The 20,754-nt window shown below is 46.9% G+C and overlaps 1 protein-coding gene across 3 annotated transcripts in view; it reads left to right on the top strand.

The window, feature by feature from the left end:
- LOC119404592 (adhesion G protein-coupled receptor L1) overlaps positions 1 to 20,754 on the top strand; it is a 219,098-nt gene that overhangs the window by 111,649 nt on the left and 86,695 nt on the right. For all 3 annotated transcript variants that reach the window (XM_037671144.2, XM_037671145.2, XM_037671143.2), the window contains exons 6-8: positions 11,652 to 11,795; positions 16,031 to 16,134; positions 19,020 to 19,211. In XM_037671144.2, the coding sequence (XP_037527072.1) occupies positions 11,652 to 11,795; positions 16,031 to 16,134; positions 19,020 to 19,211 (440 nt within the window). The remainder of the gene's footprint in view (positions 1 to 11,651; positions 11,796 to 16,030; positions 16,135 to 19,019; positions 19,212 to 20,754) is intronic.

Raw genomic sequence — 20,754 nt, 5'->3', positions numbered from 1 at the left:
GCAGTTCATGGCTGCCTCAACTCTCAGCAGCCCATATGATGAGAAGTCATACTTCTGCTCTACAGTCGTTAATTCAACAACTCATTGTTGAATTAATCTCACTGTCATAGCGAGATTAATTAACCACACTTGCTGTCATAGCTACAAGCGCCGCTTGTAGCTATGACAGCGTGTGTGGAGCACTCTTGTTTTTTCCTGCTGATGAGTGTTTGCCTAAGTGTTCCACACTCCCCGCTTCAAATGCGCAGACATACCGTGTATTGCCGGCGTAGTGGTGGCATCTTGGCGTCCGTTTCGCAGCGTCACAAATCGCGCACACCACTGCTCGCAAGCGAAGCAAAATTCAGAAATGACGAACAGGCGTGAGTGCAAAAAGACGCGAAGACGCTTGTGGGCGCATGTGACTGGTCATGTGGTTTAGTTCCCCGCGAAGTGTTGTTGCCAGCTCACACGGCGCTGCCAGCTTTTCCTTGGAACGCCGACAGTTTGTCAATGAATCGTTTCTATTGTATGAAAACAAAACTGCAGGGTGCATCGCAAGATAAATTCCTATTTTTTCATAGAGCATCGTTCGCCCTCTATCAAAGGTTTGAAATGCTACTTTCGAGACCGTGTTTCCCAAGCAGTTCGCATTAATGCCACGCGGAGATTTTTAAATGTGCTCCGTAGTTTCGCCACTTTCGCCTCGCGCGGTTTCGCTATAGTTTCACGATTGTCGTGGTAGATCGCAAAAACATCCAGCTCTGGAAGCGGCATGCGTGCGTTGGGAGATAGCAGTTGCCGCGACTCCGCTGCCTCTGCGGCTGATGTTATCGATGCGTCGAATTGCAGGGAATCCGAGGACGACGACCTTTCGTCGGACCCCACAGATAAGTCGACTTTATAATTCCGCGTATAGGTCGACTCCGATTATAGGTCGACCCCCGAACTTTGGAAGGTCATTTTATGAAAAAAAACGTCGACTTATAATCGGCAGTATACGGTACGTGATAAAGTGTACGGGATTGTGATGAGTAAAGGAGGGGCACGAGGCGCGTGCCGGACGTGGAAGCGCGGCGACGGTGCGCGAGAAGAAAAGTCACCTGATGGCACGCGCACCAGCCACGTCGACGCAGAGGATTAGCCGTATGGGGGCTCGTGGCATGCGACCCGAGCCGTAATGGTGAACGACGAAGGATGATCGTGGCACTGTGCTGTGGGGCGCCGGACGGAGAAGATCGAGGAAGGAAGCGTCGCACCCGCGACGAAAGCGGCTGGTACTCGGTTCTGGAGGTGGCGGAACGCAAGGCCCAGGGAGTGGCCGTCGACCTTGGAAGGCTCCAAGCGAGGCTGCCCGGACCCGTCGCCCCTCAATACGGCAGTTCCGGGATCGCCAGCAGCCCTTCTCTTCTCGGCAGGACGGCTGCAGACCACAGTGCAGTCAAGGAGACACCCGTCACCTGTGGAGTCCCGAAGCAAGGCACCAAGGCCCAGTTAGGCCTAACCTCGACGGACCGAGGACGGAGAAGACTACTGGGGACGCACGCGACGAGAGCAAGCAGCGGGCTGGACGAAGGCAACCGACGATGAACTCGGAGGCCTACTGAGGACGTCTACGACGGTCTCGACGAGAGATTGACGGACGCAACGGGAACATCGAGTCGTCGCAACGTACTGTTACAGTGGCTGTACTGTTAGTACTGTAAGAACTTTCTGATGATGATGATGATGATATTGTTGCCCTGCCCTTTGTAACGGGCGATCAAACGGGAAATCCGGATCTGGCACAATAAGTCTCTAACTATTGGTTTGGTGTATTTGCTGCCGGACCTGTTCTATCCTGCAGATAGTTCGCACACCACCAGTGTTCTAATCGACGCTTCGTTGCCTCCACCGTTTCCCACTGCGGTCGCTCTTGTGACTCCCGGAAACCCAGCGCCATTGCCAGCAATTTCTGCCGTTGTTCCGGTGGCGTAGCGGCCGCAGATGAAGTGGCGGAGACCTGTGGTTTCAATGCTGGGCAGCGTAGCACGATGTGCTCGATGCTTTCCTCCTCCAGGGTGCACAGGGGGCATGTCGTGTCGAGGTTGGGTGTGTACGTCGCCCGCAGCAGTCGGGTTCGCAACATGCCGCACCTAGCTTCACATAGCAGACCGCTTCCCTTTGAGTTTTCGTACAGCGGTTCTTTCTCGATCGCTTGTTTTGCTTTACTGTAGAAACTCAAAGCGGGCTTTCCTGCTGCCATCGTCCGCCAGCTGGCACTTTCGGCCTCCTGGACGGCTTCCCGCACCTTGGTCCTCCTGTCCCGCTGAGGTTTCTCCGTAAGTCGGCATGGTGCGACCTCGTACCGCTCGGCCAGGCGTTGTGTGCGCAGCACCCACTTTGTGTTGATGCACTTTAGGTGGATGTACTTAAACACCTCAAGGAAGTCCTAGGGGAGCTGCAAAACGGCTTCAGACCAGCACGATGCCTGGAAGACAATTTGTTTGTTGTGACACAAGCCATTGAGATTGCAGCAAGAGAGGAAAGGACCCTAATGATGGCCTTTCTCGATATATCGCGTGCATACGACTCAGTGGAGCACAGACTTTTGTGGGAGGTGTTGAGGCAGCAAGGCCTGCCCAGCAACCTACAACAAATTCTACAGTCACTATACACAGACAATGAGGCTGTGATCCACTGGGAGGGCAATGTGACACAACCGATAAAAGTCTCTAAAGGACTGCGACAGGGATGCCCCTTGTGCCCTGTGCTATTCATGCTCCTGGTAGTTAACATGGAGAGGAAACTGACCGAGAGCGACACAGGCTTCAACCTAACCTACTGGGATCAGGGAGTGACTTGCCCACGTCGCCTGCCAGCCTTATTCTATGCCGACGGCATTGTGCTACTGGCAGACAGCACAAAGGACCTGCAGCGTCTGCTAGACATATGTTCAGAGGAGGCACAGGCCATCGGTCTGCACTTCAACCCCGCAAAATCGGCATGCATGGTTATGGCGAGCCAAGAGGACCCCATGCAATACACTGAAAGCAGGCTCATGCTCCAGGGAAACCCTATAGAGTGGACAAACACCTATAGATACTTGGGAGTGACATTGTCAGCTGCACCTCACTATACACACCACTACGAGAGTGAACTTAAACCCAGAGCAATGAGGAAGCGTGCTTTTCTGAACTCCAGGGCACTTTGGGCTTTCAACAAATTTGAAGTCACCAGAGAGCTCTGGAAGTCAGTAGCGGTCCCGGCCTTGACTTTTGCAAACAGTGTGCTCTGCTTGTCATCCGGGACACGTCAGTCCCTCGAAGTACATCAGAGGGAGGCAGGTAGAGCAGCACTGGGCATCCACAGGGGCGTACCAAATGAGGCGGTGCAGGGCGAGGTGGGCTGGTCTTCCTTTGAGGCCGCGAGGGCCGTACCGCGAGGCCCATAGTGGCCAGACTGAGTTGTAGACTTAGCTAAGCCTAGCTAGAACGCATGGTTTAGGAAGTTGCAGTTCTAGATATGAACTGAGATTTTTGAATAATGTAAATAGGGTTTTTGTTATATTGTTCAGTGTCTGTAACGCTTTTTCATGTTATCCTTTTTTGCTCATTATAAACTTTGTTGTTTTTGCCCGTCCTACCACGGTCTCCTGTGCCCATCTCCCTCTCTCCCGATCCGTTTTTGCAAGCACCCCCGAGATAACACGTGACAAATAATTGGCGAGCCTGCCAGGATACAGTCCTGCCCAGTCACTGATTCTCGAGTGGTGCGAAGATGGATTGGGAGAAGTTGGCGGCCGTGGCCAAGGACTTGGGCATGAGCAAGGAGGAGACACTGAAGTTCTTTGAGAACGCGGAGCGAGTTGAGCAGGAGAGAGCGCGCGAAGAACAGAAGAGAGCGCGCGAGCAGCATGAACGAACGCTCGCAGAGCAAAAGATAGAAAAAGAAATTCTGGAACTTAAGGTGCGTTTGGCACTAGCGAACGAAGCATCGCGAGACGATGCAAGTGTAGGTAGTGGCCCATCGACGGCGTCGGCCAATTCGCCATCTCCCGGACGAAAGCCTGTCTGCCCTCGTAGACTAATGGCACCCTTTGATGAGCGAAGGGACGATTTGGATGCGTACTTGCATCGCTTTGAGAGGATCGCGATAGGGCAGGGTTGGGAGAGGGGTGAGTGGGCCAATGCTCTGAGCCTTTGTCTCGCGGGAGAAGCACTGAGCGTGTATGGCCGCATGCCAGCAACAGAGTCATTAGACTATGACTTGGCAAAGAAAACTTTATTGGAAAGATTCCGGCTGACCGCCGAAGGGTTTCGTGAAAAATTCCAGTCGTGCAAGCCGGAGAATTCCGAGACTGGCAAGCAGTTTGTCTGTCGACTGTCGAACTACTTTAATTGATGGATGGAATTGTCAGAGACAGCAAAAACTTACGAAGGCGTCCGCGACAAGGTAGTTGGAGAGCAATTCCTCAACCGGTGCAGTGGCAAGTTGGCCGTATTCTTGAAAGAAAGAAAGGTGGGCACGGTAGAGGAAATGGCAAGGCAGGCCGACCAGTTCATGGAGGCGCAAGGTATCAGAAACCTTGGAAAGGGGGTCGGTGAAGGTACTATGGTAGCGGAGGAAGAGGCTAGAGAACAGGTCCCAAGGAGCAACTTCAGGGCACAACAGCGATGTTTCTTGTGCAATCGGTCGGGACATATTGCCATCAATTGTCGTACGGAGATTAGCCACAATCAAAAGACAGTGAAGTGCTCCAAATGCCAAAAAAGAGGACACAGAGCAGAAGATTGTAAGATGAATTCAGCTGAAAAGATTGCCTGTGTAATGAGTGCCAGAGAAGGACTGATCGAAAAAGACATGCTGGTAGTTGAAGGAGAGGTACAAGGGCGTAAGGTCACGGTGTTGAGGGATACGGGTGCTAATACGGTATTAGTAAGAAGTATTTTAGTGGCACCCGAGAACATGACAGGACAGGTGAAGCCGGTGATGTTTGTAGATAGGACCATCAAATATATGCCTGAAGCAAGGATACGAATATCTACACCCTTTTATACAGGGCCGGTTACAGCGAAGTGTGTTGAGGATCCCCTATACGACTTGGTAGTGGGAAATGTACCTGGTGTGAGAAGGGCGGACAACCCTGATCCATTGTGGAGAAGGACTAAGAAAGGCATGGAGCAGAGTAATTAAAGATTTGGGGCCGGCAGAAGGTGAGGAACCAAAAGTAGAAATGGAAATGGCAGCAGCAGAGCAAACCAGGGCCTCTAGTAATGGGAGGAAGAATATAAGACCACCACAAGTCACCAACATTAAAGGGTTGGATGTAACAGCGGAGAAGTTCAAGGAATTGCAGGAGAAGGATCCATCGATTCGAGCGTGCGAGGCGAAATTAGGAGAGATTATAAAAAGGAAGAGGAGTAAAACGGTAGCACAATTTGTGAAGCAGAATGGGCTGATGTATCGTAAGTGTGTATTTAGATTGGGTAGAGAAGTCATGCAGCTGATGGTGCCAGAGGAATTAAAGGATACGGTGCTAAAACTGGGGCATTATAGTATAAGGGTCGGTCGCCAGGGAATGAAAAACACGTTCGACAAGATCACAGAGGAATTCTTTTGGATAGGTGTGTGGAGCGATGTGAGAAGATACGTCAAGTCATGCGACGTATGCCAAAGAACAGTAGTTAAAAAGCAAGATAGGAAGGAGGATGAAAAGGCAGAAAACAAAGAGAGTGCTACGGTGTGCATGGCAATTGCTGAGTTGAATGAGGAGGAAGTACCGATTTATAGGGTGAAGAAGCGCAGATTAAGCAAGTGGCATTGGATTGGTGACTGCGCTAGGAGAAAATAGATTTTTGAGCAGTGGAGTCAGCCTTAAACAGATTGACTGAGGACTATTTAGAGTAGAGGTTGATTGTAAGTGAATTTATGAATATTTTCGATGAGTGAATGTGGTGTACTCTGGGTAGTTATCACTGTGTGTGTAGCTATATAGTTTTTTGCACGATGAACTGCTGGACATTGCAAGGGGTTCCGTGCAGTGCAGTGTTTTGTGATGTGTTCGTGAAAGTGCGTGGTGAGGACAAGCATGCAGTGAAAGTAGGAAGAGGATGCAAGCTGTAAGTTTAAGACAGCATCTGAAGAGCCTTCACCCCGAGGGGGACAGAAGCAGTTTTTTGGGAAAAAACTCTTGAAAGAGGGGCCCAATGTGATGAGTAAAGGAGGGGCACGAGGCGCGTGCCGGACGTGGAAGCGCGGCGACGGTGCGCGAGAGGAAAAGTCACCCGATGGCACGCGCACCAGCCACGTCGACGCAGAGGATTGGCCAGGTAGGGGCTCGTGGCATGCGACCCGAGCCGTAATGGTGAACGACGAAGGATGATCGTGGCACTGTGCTGTGGGGCGCCGGACGGAGAAGATCGAGGAAGGAATAAGCGTCGCACCCGCGACGAAAGCGGCTGGTACTCGGTTCTGGAGGTGGCGGAACGCAAGGCCCGGGGAGTGGCCGTCGACCTTGGAAGGCTCCAAGCGAGGCTGCCCGGACCCGTCGCCCCTCAATACGGCAGTTCCGGGATCGCCAGCAGCCCTTCTCTTCTCGGCAGGACGGCTGCAGACCACAGTGCAGTCAAGGAGACGCCCGTCACCTGTGGAGTCCCGAAGCAAGGGACCAAGGCCCAGTTAGGCTTAACCTCGACGGACCGAGGACGGAGAAGACTACTGGGGACACACGCGACGAGAGCAAGCAGCAGGCTGGACGAAGGCAACCGACGATGAACTCGGAGGCCTACTGAGGACGTCGGCGACGGTCTCGACGAGAGATTGACGGACGCAGCGGGAACATCGAGTCGTCGTGACGTACTGTTAGTACTGTTAGAGTGTACTAGATAGGGGTAGTGGGGCGAGGGAGAGCTGGCGGCAATGGCGCGCAGTGAAGCTCAAAGTACGGAAATTTTAACCTGCCGCGTGGTGGCGTTGCTGTGCCTTTCACCTGGCACTGGCGGCGCGCATGCCGGGCGCGGTCAGTTGGAATGTTTGGCGCGCCTTGACATGTTCTGCTGAACTTCTTCGCGTTAGCATCTTGAATTGGGCTGGCTGGTACAGCGGTGAGCACTGTCAGGGTGAACACGCGAGCGCGTGGCTGACGGCACTGTCAGCGCCGCGCAACAGCCATCGTTGGAAACATTGCACATGCGCAGCATGTGTTTTTCGATACACTCTTTCCACCGCGCCCACTACATCATGAAGACGCTTGTCGTGGATACGCTTGCGTGCGCGCGATGAAAAGATTATTTTGTAGAACGCATGATGCGCATGTGCAATATTTCAAGCGATGACCGTTACGCAGCGCTGACAGTGCCGTCGGCCACGCGCTCCTGTGTTCACCCTAAGAATGCTCACCGCTGTACATACTGAATTTTGAACGAAGAAACAGCGCTAGAACAGGACGAAGAAGAGAGGACACAAACACGGCGCTGACTAACAACCATATTCTATTGCGTTTGCACGTCAATATATACAGGGGAAAACACAATCAGTATACGCATCGGGGACCGTGAGCAGTCACAGTCGGTGAGCAGTCATCTGGTAGATCGATGTAGGAAATGTGATTGCGAACCAGTTTTTAAAGATTGTGAAGTTCTCGGCACTTATGTAGAGCAACGCCAACGTGAAATCTTTGAGGCTTTTTGCATCCGGATAAGTGGAGACTGTTGTGTCAGCGCAGCTTCGCTATCACTTCGCAAAAATGAAATGTTGTATCTTTCAAAACGCTGATTTGGCAATGTTACAGCGATATCTTGTTCCCCGATGTGTATACTGATTGTGTTTTCCCCGGTACATATTGACGTGCAAACGCAATAAAATATGGTTGTTAGTCAGCGGCGTGTTTGTGTCCCCTCGTCTTCGTCCTGTTCTAGCGCTGTTTCTTCGTTCAATATTCTTTGCGTTATCGCGAAGGCCTGCTTCCCCCACTGCTGTAGACCTAGTTAACTTTCTCGATTACCTGGGCGAATGGGAAGCCTGCAGCCCTGGAAAGACGGGATTTCTAAGTGACTCCACGGCGACAGAACTGAGAGTCACCAATGCCAGTACTCTCTCATAAACTTCAATACCTTACAGAATCACTTGGATTCAAGTACATATTGACTTCGCACTTCGCATCTCAGTACCGACCCCATAGAGCACCACTTCGGTATTGTTCGACAGTCCAGTGGCTGTAACGCTCACCCGTCGCCAGAGCAGTTTCTGTTCACTGTGAACTGCCTTTAATTCTACAAAAATATATTGCCAGAAGTGTTGGTGGTACCAATGCAACTCCCAACATCGTCAGTTCACCACTTAATGCGCACGACAGGACACACCAAAGAAAATCGATGGCCTGCTCGTGCAAGGCAAATTGGATGAAGCACAGAAATGTTTGGTTTCAACCCCAGCTCATTGCAGTCACCACTTGTCTTTAGTTGTGGAAAAGAGTGACTCACGACTGGTCTACTACATGTCAGGTTATGTAGCCAGGAAATGTGTTTTGAAGTTTGGCTGTTCATCATGCAGGTACTTTCTTATAAATCCAAGCAAGGCAGCAGAGAATGGGCTCCCGTCAGGGTTCACAGAGCAGTGTGACTGGGGCGGTCTTCTATATCCATCGAAGGAGCTTTACATTTTCATCCCTATACTTGAGGACCTATTCACAGAATGTTTTGGTGTCAGCAAGCTTCACACAAACAGCATATCCGATGTTGTGACCATTGTGAGCAAGAACTTTCTTCCTTCCAACACCGTGGGCTGCACAATTCACAGTGAATAATAATAATATGTGGGGTACGTTTAACGTCCCAAAACCACGATATGATTATGAGAGACGCCATAGTGCACGGCTTCGGAAATTTCGACCACCTGGGGTTCTTTAACGTGCACCTAAATCTAAGTACACGGGCCTCAAACATTTCCGCCACAATTCACAGTGAGGAAATTAGTCTCAAAGTTGTTTCTTTTTATGTTCTTACGCGCCTGCGCTTTTTGGTTAGAGGTCTGAACAGCGCTAACAGCACTAAGCGTCAGAGGCCCAATCACCTTAAACTGAGCAGGACTATACTTAGATGAATGACCCTTCAACTCGCTCACGTGCATTTGTTGCCGATGCATCCGGTTGTAAATAAAATGTTCCTGCTTGTTTTCAAATGCAATAAGCAGTTTTGGCAGACTGAATTGTTAAAAAGTACGCGGATTCACTTAAAAGACTGGATAAGAGCGCAGGCGCATCAATAGGTTGGTAGGCGGCCGGCCCAGCGCGCTTGCGGCGCCCAGGTGAAAGTCGCAGTGGCGCCATCTTCCGTCGTCGATGCAAGTGGCCTCATCGGAGAGCTCGCCCTCACCCCACTACCCCTATCTAGTACACTCTAGTACTGTAAGAACTTTCTCGTACCGCGAGGCCCATAGTGGCCAGACTGAGTTGTAGACTTAGCTAAGCCTAGCTAGAACGCATGGTTTAGGAAGTTGCAGTTCTAGATATGAACTGAGATTTTTGAATAATGTAAATAGGGTTTTTGTTATATTGTTCAGTGTCTGTAACGCTTTTTCATGTTATCCTTTTTTGCTCATTATAAACTTTGTTGTTTTTGCCCGTCCTACCACGGTCTCCTGTGCCCATCTCCCTCTCTCCCGATCCGTTTTTGCAAGCACCCCCGAGATAACACGTGACAGGGAGGATGACCGCAGCCGTCGCTCAATCGGTAGAGCATTGAATGCATTATTTGAAGGTTGCAGGTTCGGTCCCTGCTGATGACAAGTTGTCTTTTCGTCCACTTCAATTTCTTCACATTTATATCATAATTACTGCAACTGACGTCCCCTATACCTTCCTTGTCTGTTAGTTCTCATTGGGGTTGAAAGAAAAAAGAGCCCTTAAATATTCCCCTTCTTTTATTAAATCCAGCGACTGGTGACTTGTAAAGGTGCGACATCATGTAAGGCATGTCAGACAACTGGCAAGCAGAGTCGCCTCAGCTCATCAGTGCAGTGAGCATCGGCTTTCGCTATCTGATCAATACCAGGATCCACTTGTCTGCAGCTGTGACTTCACTCCCGAGTTTACACTTATTGGTGATCGTTCTGAAATACTTCTTGCTTGTCTGCATACTTGGTGTTTGCAGATTATCGGTGCATAGGAGAATAATATGGGAATGGCTGGTAGTGTTGCGGCACAATCTGTTGCCAGCTGGCTTCATGGTGAAAAAAATTATTCGGATGTGCAGGAAAAAGTATGCTTCATGTGGTTTCGAGGAGCGGCTGCTTTGAGAAGGAACTCACGGGATAACAAGCTTCCACATGATTCTGGTGCAAAATAAGAACAGGATTGGTACTGGATTTGTTCAGTAAGGAACTACGTAGTAATACTAGTATTTGCTTATTGTCTCCTAATATCTTTCATCGGTAGCTTGACATTTGGGGAATTGGGACATTTTTCCCAGTCCCATAAAATCTAAATGACCTAATGGTTCTTTACTCACGCAAAACCCTTGCCAGAGTTGAGGCTGCAGAGATGGACATGTAGTAACAGGCATGTTGATATCCATTTGCATTTCCTCAGGTGCAGATGCTGACCTTGCTTGATGTGACATTCTTTTATGCGTCACCCTTTCCTCTTCTTGCAAAATCTCTGCCAAAACGAATTTGCAATGCTTGTGGGCTTTGTGTAGTCGCATTCTCACTTGCTATACACAGCTGATTTTTTTTTGTCACAGTAACTGTGATAATGCAAGCAACTGATGCAGTCTGTGGTCACTGTGTTAATTGTGGTCACTGTGTTAATCAATGTCATGCTCTTTATTTCTGTTTTGTTTTTTTATTGCGATAGCAATTATATGGACAGTCCAGCTGGTTTTTGCCATCGTCGTCACCGCCGTCATGCACCGTATATGTATAATTATGTGTATATATCTAAAAGTCCCAAAGAAAAATAATTCAGAAAAATGCTTCTGAATCGCGGAATCGAACCAGCGACCTCTCGCTCCGCAGCGCGTGGCGCTAACCACTACGCCACAAAACGCAGATCCTTCAGGTAGCTAACGGCGAGCGTTATATACACACCCTTTACCGCTGGCAGTACTCTGAGATGGCAGGCGCTTATTACCATTCATTACCAGCAAGATGGCGTGAGGAGCGCAATGGGCGCATTTAAATGTCGGCGGCCAGCTCGCTCTCTTCTTCAAATATTTGCGCAGGGAGAACCTTGCCCTTCCGCTGTCTGCTCGCGCGGTTATCTCGTGGTGAGGGGAGGACGGATGTTTCGAGCTTTCAGCATGATGTCCGCGCTGATCTTACGGATCGTACGAAAGTCACTCGAGCTCAAGGGATGCCGCTAAAGAAACAAACAGAAGACGAGCGCGAACTATCAAGTGTCACAGCTCGACACTTGAAGCACGCTGGTTTCCTTCGCTGCTTCGGCCGCCTTTGCAACAGGAGTGCTGTTCAAACTGAGAGTATCCATTGGCGAGCCTCACTTCGTATAGCATTACAGTTTCTTGCTATCGCATTCATTGCTTCGCGCTTGCGGCAAAACTGTGACCTTTTCATTCTCACTGCCAATGCTGAAATTTCTCGATGTAATTCTTCCCCTGCACACATTATTGAAGCTCTCGTACCTGTCAGTATTTGTCAAATGTTTTACATGGTGTTCCTGCTCCTCTGGACAGTGGTGCCCACAGATGCCGTGGAAACATCCAGTACTGCAGCCTTGGAGCTTCTCTACTGCCAGCCAATGGTAGCGAGAGACATCTTCTGGAATTGGACTCGAGCTGGTGATGTGGCTGTCTATCCTTGTCCGGGAGGCTCTAAAGGTCATTGCAGGTCTTTGCTACGTCTAGATGATATCAAGTACAAGCAAATGAACATGACGAGCTTACAGTTTTTGGTGTAAACTGAGAATCAGTGACGCTTGATTATTTTGCAACAAGCATCAGGATACGGACGCGTAAATACATAAGTTAAATAACCGTGTTTTCCAGACACACCCTTGTATAAGTCGTGCCTCCCTTAAAACGGCAGTTTCTTCAGAAAGGTATACAAGACGCACCTGCTCATCCGATCACTGACTTTAAAGCTCGTCAAGATGTGCATTGACATCTCGACCCGGTCAAACATGTATAACACATATTAGTGTCATAGTATTACAGTGTATGTTACGTCACATTTTAGCAATTGTATAATACCTGGCTTTTGAATTATTTTCATTTGTTTTGTGTTTTTGACAAATAACAATTGTATAGTCCCCCTCACATAATGCTCCTACTTGGAGCCTGTGAGGTATTTGTAAATAAAATAAAAAAGCATCGCGTCGTAAGAATGCGCTGCAGAAATGTTTGCTTGCGCTAGGCACTGCCTCTGGCCACTTCCCGCTTTCGGCTGACACGTGCAAGCACTCGGAACATACACACAAACAATACTTTCAGAAGTATTTTTATTGTTCTGATAGCTTGATGGCGTTTTAATCCAAGCCATCAAGATCGTCTTCCTCCGAGTTGCTCACTTCAGGTTGAACTTCTGCTGGCACATCACCGTCCTCTTCCGTCTCGCTCGTATCGAACTCTCCAACATCGCCGTCAGCCGTGATCAACCGCACCTTGTGAAAACCTGTCGCAATAGTTTTCTCAGAAATTGAATTCCAAGCCTCATTCACCCATTTGGCCGCTCCGTCAAACTCTGCACGTCTCGTGTGCCCCATTTTTGTAAAGCCGTGCTGCCCCTCCAACATCGTTTCCCACAAATGTCACAGAACTGCTTTGAAACTGCAGTTACAGGAATGTAGAATGGCTGAAGCACCTTCACCGTGCCATCTGGTATGATTGCTGGCATACAGTTCTCGAACTGATCCTGATGATGTCAGTGATATGAGCCCAGCATTTTTGGCTTCACGGGGAAGAATTCATTGAGTCGACGTGAAGAATAGCGGTCGAAGCCTCACACTCATCGCTCCTTTAATTTGTGTTCGACTGAAGGAAAAATCTCCTTTGGCAAGGTTTCTCGCTAAGCATGGGAGGTAGCTTTGTGCCGTCTGCACTGCAGGCAAGCACAACGGTGAAGTGGGATTTCACCGTGACAGTTTTCTCGGCGATGCTTCTCCCAAACAGTGGGGCTCGCGCTGACGTTATTCTTAATTTTCTCCCTCACGAATGAGCTGGCGTTCTCAAGTGGTGCCTGAAAATGGTCAGGCAGCTTCTGGCATCCTGTCGTCCAAGCTCTTGTGAGCAGCTGATTCCAGCGCATAAAGCGGAAACACCACGATGAACCACCCTCGAATCCAGCAGCATTGGTCTCTGCCTTGAGGCGCAGCTGCACAGCCTTTGGCTTCCTGTGGCCACATGTGCAGACTACGTGGGAGGTTTAGCCTTCTTGCCACGGTTAGCTCTCTCTGTTGCCTGCATTGTCCGCAGTCCCGGATTATTTTCTCACCGACCTCGAATAGCCTTCCTGCTGCTCGGTTTCCGTGCTCCTCAGCAAATTCAACTGCACGCAGCTGGAACTTCGCATCAGAACTTTGCCGACTTTGCTTTTCGTGTGGTTAGTGAAGCTGCTTGGACGACACTACGGCAAACAACACGTGCAAAACATGCAGTAACAGTGAGTGCAATGAAGATGCTATGGTGGACGGATGTGATGGCAATGGTAGTGGCTTGAACTTTCTTTCCATAATCTGTCATTTTGACAATAACTGATCATTTTCACCCCTTCTTGATGAATATTTTTCCAAAACTACATCAGCCGCATTATTTCTAGGGAGTCAGTTTATCCTCAAACTTATTTTTTTCTGAAATTTAGCTTCTGCATGGCGATGCGTGGTGACGTGTCATTTGATGTCCACTCAATTCAAAAAGTGTGGCCGTAGTAGCCACTGAAGCCACAGCATCCAACCCAAGTTTGACTGTATATACTAAGTTGCACTGTTGTATGAGACGCACAAGCGAATAAATCAGGAAAAAACTGCAACTCATACACCGGAAGATACAGTAAGAAGAAAGTATATGCCATATCTATACTGGCCAAAACTGACCCTATTTTTTTCTTTTCTTTATTCAATGATTACCCTGCTTAGCCAGAAGGTGCTGCAGCAGGGGGTTACAATGTCGAGAAAAACACATCTTCATTGGTACAGCACACTTGTTGACTTGCTAAGCGATTCCATTCACTGATGGAATGAACAAATAATTATTTAGCAGACAAATTAGATCTAGTGTGGTATTCTAAAATCTTAAAACAATTATCATTGCGTGAAGAGACATAATGAAGACTGTGTAGGTACATTTCCTTTCGAAAGCAGGTTTTGCCTTGAAATGTTTGATAGAAGAGTTTTGACCGTAGTTTCCTTCAACAAGATGAAAGTAATTCCCATCCAAATTCATTTTTCACTTTGGTGAAACCGTTGTTGTCTGAGTACCGACTTAGCACAAACCTTACTGCTCTGTTCTGAATTTTTTCAAGTTTGTCACTTAGGGTTATTTGGTAAGGCTCCCACAAGGCAGAAGCACATTCGAGCATAGGGCAAACATATGTTAAATACGCTGTTGATTTCAAACATGCCGGCATGTGTCTCAGGTTTCACTGTATAACGTTTAATGCCTTGGCAGCCTTAGCAACCACTGAATGAACATGAGCATTGCACGAGCAGTTGGTTGAAAATGTTGCACCTAAGTAGTATTTATGCTGTGGTTCTTGTATTGCCATATTATTGTTGATAACATATCCGGAGGTTAACCAGGTTTGTTTTACGCGTGAAAGTAACATGAATGCATTTTTTGGAATTTAAAATAGGAGTCTGTGAATAGTAAATTTTAAGGCCGAATTGAAACAAATACGAATACAAATTGAATATTGTTTGAATAGTTTTCGAATAGTAAGGCAACCATTTTGAAAACGGTTCTAGAATTCCACAATATTTTATTCGGAACAAATAGTCACAAACGTTAACAAAGGAGCACTATAACTTTAACTGACAAAATGCCACAGTTATGCAAACTGAGGTAAGCTCGTATAAGCAGTGACAGCCTGCGAAATATATTTTAACTGTACGTTGAAATGCAGCGCTTATTTCAGGATTGAAGGCGGTGCTTTGTCTCACCACCTTTTAAATAAAACTGAGGCATGAAAATCAACATTTCATGATGAGTATAGCAGATTGAGGACACCTTTGCTTCGGTGAGACTAGAGTTTTAAATAGAAGCACCTTCATGTGTGATTAATTGTTACAGCATGGATTGGGTTGCATGTACCTTGGTAATCCAATACTTCAAACAGCAAAAGTGCTCCCTCGATGTTGCAATATGTTGTTCATTGGGGCATCGGTGCTGTGTATTGGAAAAATATTCGGTATTTTGAATGTGCTATTCAAATAATTCAAGTACCGAATCGAGTCGAACACTATTCTATTCGTTATTCGAGATTTTAGAATATTCTGACACCCCTAATTTAAAGTCATTTTTCATCTTGAGCACCATTCTAGAACACGTGATGAGTCACTTCGTAGCAAGGCAGCCTCACTTTCGGTTATAATTTTTCTGTAAAACACAGTTTCATGCAGCCATCTGCAAACAGCTGTAAATAGAATCAATTCCTGGTAAATGTCATTTATATGTATTAAAAATAAAAGTGGCCCCAGGACTGAGCCTTGTGACACCCCCGATCTACGAAACTAGATTTCTCGCCATTTAATACTACACACCGTGGTTGGCCTGAGAGATAATTTTCTATCCATACTGGAACTGTGCGGTCAATGTTTAGCGCTGTAAGTTTACGTAAGAGGAAAGAGTGCAAAAGAGTTTCCTTCTTTCTTTTATGGGACATTTTGAAAATTCACTTTTTCTAAGTCATTTTCTATCAGTTCACATTTTACTTTGCACATACAAACCTGTTCAGAGGTATATGTACCTGTCCTTGCTACGAATGGTATTCAGGAACAAATAAATGCTTAATCTTGATGTTCTTCAAAAATGCCATTTGTGGGGCAGTCCTGTTCAGAGCATATAGTAGTAAAATAAAAATAAAGCGGACTATCGGCAGCTGAGCTCTTCATGCCTTGCAGGTGATGCCAGGTGGCAGTGTGGTGTGAATCCTGTCAAGTGGCTGTCCGATAGGCCAGACCTTAGCGGCTGCAATTCTTTTTGGGTCGGAGACCTGGAACAAAGAGTGAGCGATTATATCTTAATGCATGAACCTGTGTGACACGATGGTCTTGGTTTTCCTACACGTCGTATTGTGTTACAAATTGTGTCATACTGTACCATTAATTAGTTTACCTTCTGCAAATGAATGAAGTGGCTTCAAGGACCCCTTATTTTTTTAACATTTCAACTAGGCTTGTGCGAATAGTAAATTTTAGGTTCGAAGCGAATAGTGATTTCGGTCGAATAATTTCGAATCGAATTCGAATAGTATATGTAACATATTATAAAGAAAAATGAGCATATTTATCATGACCCAGCCATCCTGCACAGTGTTTTTTTTTTTAATTGTAACAAGGCATGTGCAAATGTCATTCTTTTTGCTTCAAAGGAAGTGGAAGCAACTTTGAATAGTAGCAAGATTTGGCTTTCGGTAGAATGCAAATAATAACCTTTAAAATACGTTGCGTTTTAAAATTTACTATACTTGGAGCATATAAGCCGGTATAACAAGTTTTTAAACTTAAAAAATGATGAATCAATGTGAGGGTAATATGTTAATTTAACCTTGAAGTAAGGCTTCGCAGCAGTGCGGATTTTTTCTGGAAAGTTGTATTCACGGTATAGCACCCCTCCACTGCAGTGAAACCACCTTTACAGGGGGGGTTATAAGCGGACTAATATACACCTATTCGTTCATTTCGAATACTTTGAAATTTTCAATAATTTAAATTCGAATCGAAGCGAATTTGAATACTGAATTATTCGTTCGAATATTCAAAGTGCTCGAATATTCGCACAAGCCTAATATCAAGTAAACTCATGCATTGAGTTCGGAATGCCATCACGATCAGCAATGCCAAATGCAGCAGCAATGCCAAATGCAGCATCACTATACGTCGCAGGCACGCCGTAAAATAAAAAAAAAAAAACAATGCTGTGCTCTTCTCTGGACATCTCCAGTATCCCCAGCACTGGCCGTGACATCTGCCGCCGGTGGATCTGGTATGTCACCAGGAGATACTTGGTTGAACAAGAAGCTATTTTTTCTGCTAGCAGGTATCCCTGCTGTTCCTGCTCAGTGAGACCAGCCGACGAAGCAAAGACAAAAGCAAAACAAGCTAGGGCCACGTTTCAATCATCAAGCGCATGTGACTTGGCTATTATGGCAACATTCCGGGAAATTCTCACGGCCACATGTTCTGCAATGCCATTCATTCTAAAAAGACCGGGCGTGCAAACACGGACACAAGAAAGAAGTCAGGACACCACGGCGTTTGTGGTGTCCTGACTTCTTTCTTGTCTCCGTGTTTGCACTCCGTCTATTTAGAATGAATACTTACCAACTAGCTGAGCTCTCTGTTATTCTAATACAATACCATGACTAGATTTACACCTCTAGGTGTTTTTTTTGTAGCATTGTTTCATCACGTGCTCTAGATCGTTACGTCACAAAGTGTGTAGATAGTTGGCAAGCTTTCCTGAAAGGGATTCTGTAATTTTTAGGAAGTGAAATGTGCCCAATGGTAACAAAATGGCCCACCGTTGTATAAATAACCTACTATGAAGCCTTGTTGTTGAATGTCATCAGAACAGCAAACTTCCTTGAGCCTGTTCAGGACGAAGCGTTGATGGCTCTTCTATATTGCAATAGCTAATATACTAGCTTAAAATGTACTTGTGGGCTAGCTGGTTGGTCATATGCACGATAAACGGCAGTGCACACCGGGTTAAGACACATACACAAAACACGAAAAAGGACGACACCAGCGCCGAACTTCAACTGATCTTTATTGACGACCACATTTGCTTAAATAGCATCTTTTTGCGCATGTGTATATCATACGACTAGAGCAAGTTCCATAGACAATCTTGAGAGCAACAAAACCCAGTAGCCGCAATCAAATCACAATGCAAGAGCAAAAGGATACAAGATAGGAAAAACCAAAAACCAACACCAAAAAACCAAACCACATTACGTGTTAATACCTAAAAACCTCCTCTCTCTTGAAGATAGAGCAACCGATGGGCAGCTAATGCAGTCTTCCCTCCTCTCGAAAATCCCTGCCGCTTCGAAAATTTCACGTGCGATTTTGTCTTTTTCCTTACACACCACCCTCGTGTTGCCCAACGTGGGTGCGGAGCCGCAGTCCCTGCAGTGTATGCCAAGGTGGCCTGCATCTTTCTTGGAGCAGTGATTATTGTGCTCTGCGAGCCTCGTGCTGAGGCATCTACCCATTTGCCGAGTTTTCACTTTTGCTGTCGTAAGCTTGCATAGTACGACACTGTATTCTTCCTTTCATAACTTAAAATCTCATGTAAGAAACGGCCTCTGCACTGTAGTCATCGGTTGCTGCAGCAAGCAGGCCCATCGGGCTCATTTGTGGACCACGAGAATATTCTCAGTAGTATCGTAGATCCTGGTGGAAATGAAGATACCGTGAATTATAGTGACAGATTCCAGAATCCATTTCACAATATGAGTAGGAACTACATTTCTAAATTGCATTTTAGAGTCACAAAATAACTGGTATGTCACACAGCCTAGTGGAAGAAGCTGGAGTTGTTCACTTTGCTGTACTGGTGCTGTCATGCGCTCCGAGAGCAGTACATATCCATCCCCACTCTATTCTGTGCTGCTTACGAGGCAAACGGAGTTGCACGCTGCCGTTGCAGCAACTAGGGGAACGTGTCGAGCCGCAGCATACAAAAGCAGACTGCTTGTAGCTACGACTTCACTGTCGCCGCATATCTAAAAATTAAAATTATAAATCTTTAACGGCGGTTTCCACACCAACATTTCGTGATCAGACACAATGACCCGTAAGCTTTCCGTTGCACTAAAGCAAACGGGTACCGTTCAGTTTCCTTGAAAAGCACTTGTGCTTGCGTTCTTTATTTGTGGCTCAGATTTCGGGTGGCACTTCTGTGGTGAACCTGGGCAGTGAGCTCTCGCAGAAGACACGTGTCAAGTCACTGTACGGTGGAGACTTGCTGCACATGACCAGCATAGTGCAGCAACTCCTCTCGAAGATGGAAGACGAACTGGACCATGCATCAGACAGCTACCAGCGGCAGCAAGTGGTGGAAGAGCTTATGAACGTAAGGCATCGCATTCCTCTGTGTGAAAGAAGTAGTATTCAGTGCTCAACAAAGAACATTATACTGAATTATTGTTTCATTGAGCTTGTAGTGCCTGTCTTTTTTATTGCACTGTGATGTCATGCCTGATTCTGCGGTACTGGAAAATGTGATAATGTGACCTGACTATCGTTTTTGTCTGAACTGGCAGAAAAAGAAAAAAAACGTAATGTTTCCCCTGCATGTAGTTACTCATCAACAATAAGTGAAACGGGTCAAAAAATGCTAGTCATTGTAAGGAATATTGAACATTTCATTAAAGGCTACATAAATTGCCTTGGAGTTATTGAAGCATGCTGGAAGAAAAAAGGTAAGAAATTTAAGAAAAATCTGAATTCTCAAGGTTCATGAAAATCGTTAACTGTGAAGTTTTAGAGTGATAGCTCTGCTTCTTCGGCTACAAACACAGAAAATGATCATGTGACCTTGAAGCTCGGCCACCCACCACGGTGGTCTTGTGATTATGGCGCTTGACTGCAGACCAAAGGTTGCGGGATCGTATCCCAGCCGCTGCGGCCACATTTCGGTAGAAGCAAAATTCTAGAGGCCCATGTGCTTGGATTTGGGTGCACGTTAAAGAACCCCAGGTGGTCAAAATTTCCAAAGCCCTCCACTATGGCGTCTGTCATAATCATATCGTGGTTTTGGAACGTAAAACCCCAGCAGTGATTATTGTTGAAGCTCAGCCAACCTGAAGCTGCCCTTCCTCCTTACACGTCATCTGCTGTCGGTGAGAGCAGGCAGGCACCTCGAGGCCTGCAATACGAAGAGAAATGTGGATGGCTGCTTGCTGCACAAGGATGCCGTGTGCTCTTTGCGGTTGCTACTGCTCTACAAACTTGGTTTCACTGTGTTCAGCCGTGGCATTTTCTTTTTTTCGTGAGGCTTCCAACCATGATACCCTGCTGGAAATGTCAGTGAATTGACTGCTTCACCTCAGGGCCTTGCGCTTGGTTTGCACCATCTCTCACAGATGCACCCACGGGCGGTAGTTGGTGCCAGGCATTGTGGGGCTGCGACCACGCTAGCTGTTCCCTGCCTTCCTCCAGTGACTGCAATGACGATAGTGCACGCAACACCCCTTCACAGATTTCTTCACAGGGCCCAGTTTGTGGCACTTGTATTGAGTTTTCACATCAGTCTCTTCATATTTTATTTTTTATGAGACTTTCGGACAAACTTTTGTACAAGGCACATTCCAGGTGGCCACAATTCTGTCGTATAATCATGTCATTACAGTGTGTGGTTTGCTTCTTCATGGGGGCATTGAGAAATCTGAGAGATGGGATTTTTGTAAGTGATATACTGTTACAGGTGGATTAGACTATTTTCAGAGGCCTGGTTTCGCTTCTGCACCCCCTAGGCCACTGTGAGCAGTGTTGCTTGTGGCATGATGACCAGAGTGCCTGACTTCCCTCAGCCCTGTGCCTTATGTGGATCTGCCACACCATGGTGTCATGTACCAGTAGGAAATTCACCAGTGTATCCTTCATTTAGGTAAATT

Source organism: Rhipicephalus sanguineus, chromosome 9, assembly GCF_013339695.2.
Source record: "Rhipicephalus sanguineus isolate Rsan-2018 chromosome 9, BIME_Rsan_1.4, whole genome shotgun sequence".
Taxonomy (NCBI): Eukaryota; Metazoa; Arthropoda; class Arachnida; order Ixodida; family Ixodidae; genus Rhipicephalus; species Rhipicephalus sanguineus.
The sequence above is the reverse complement of the archived record's forward strand: the minus strand, read 5'-3'. Positions and strand labels throughout refer to the sequence as shown.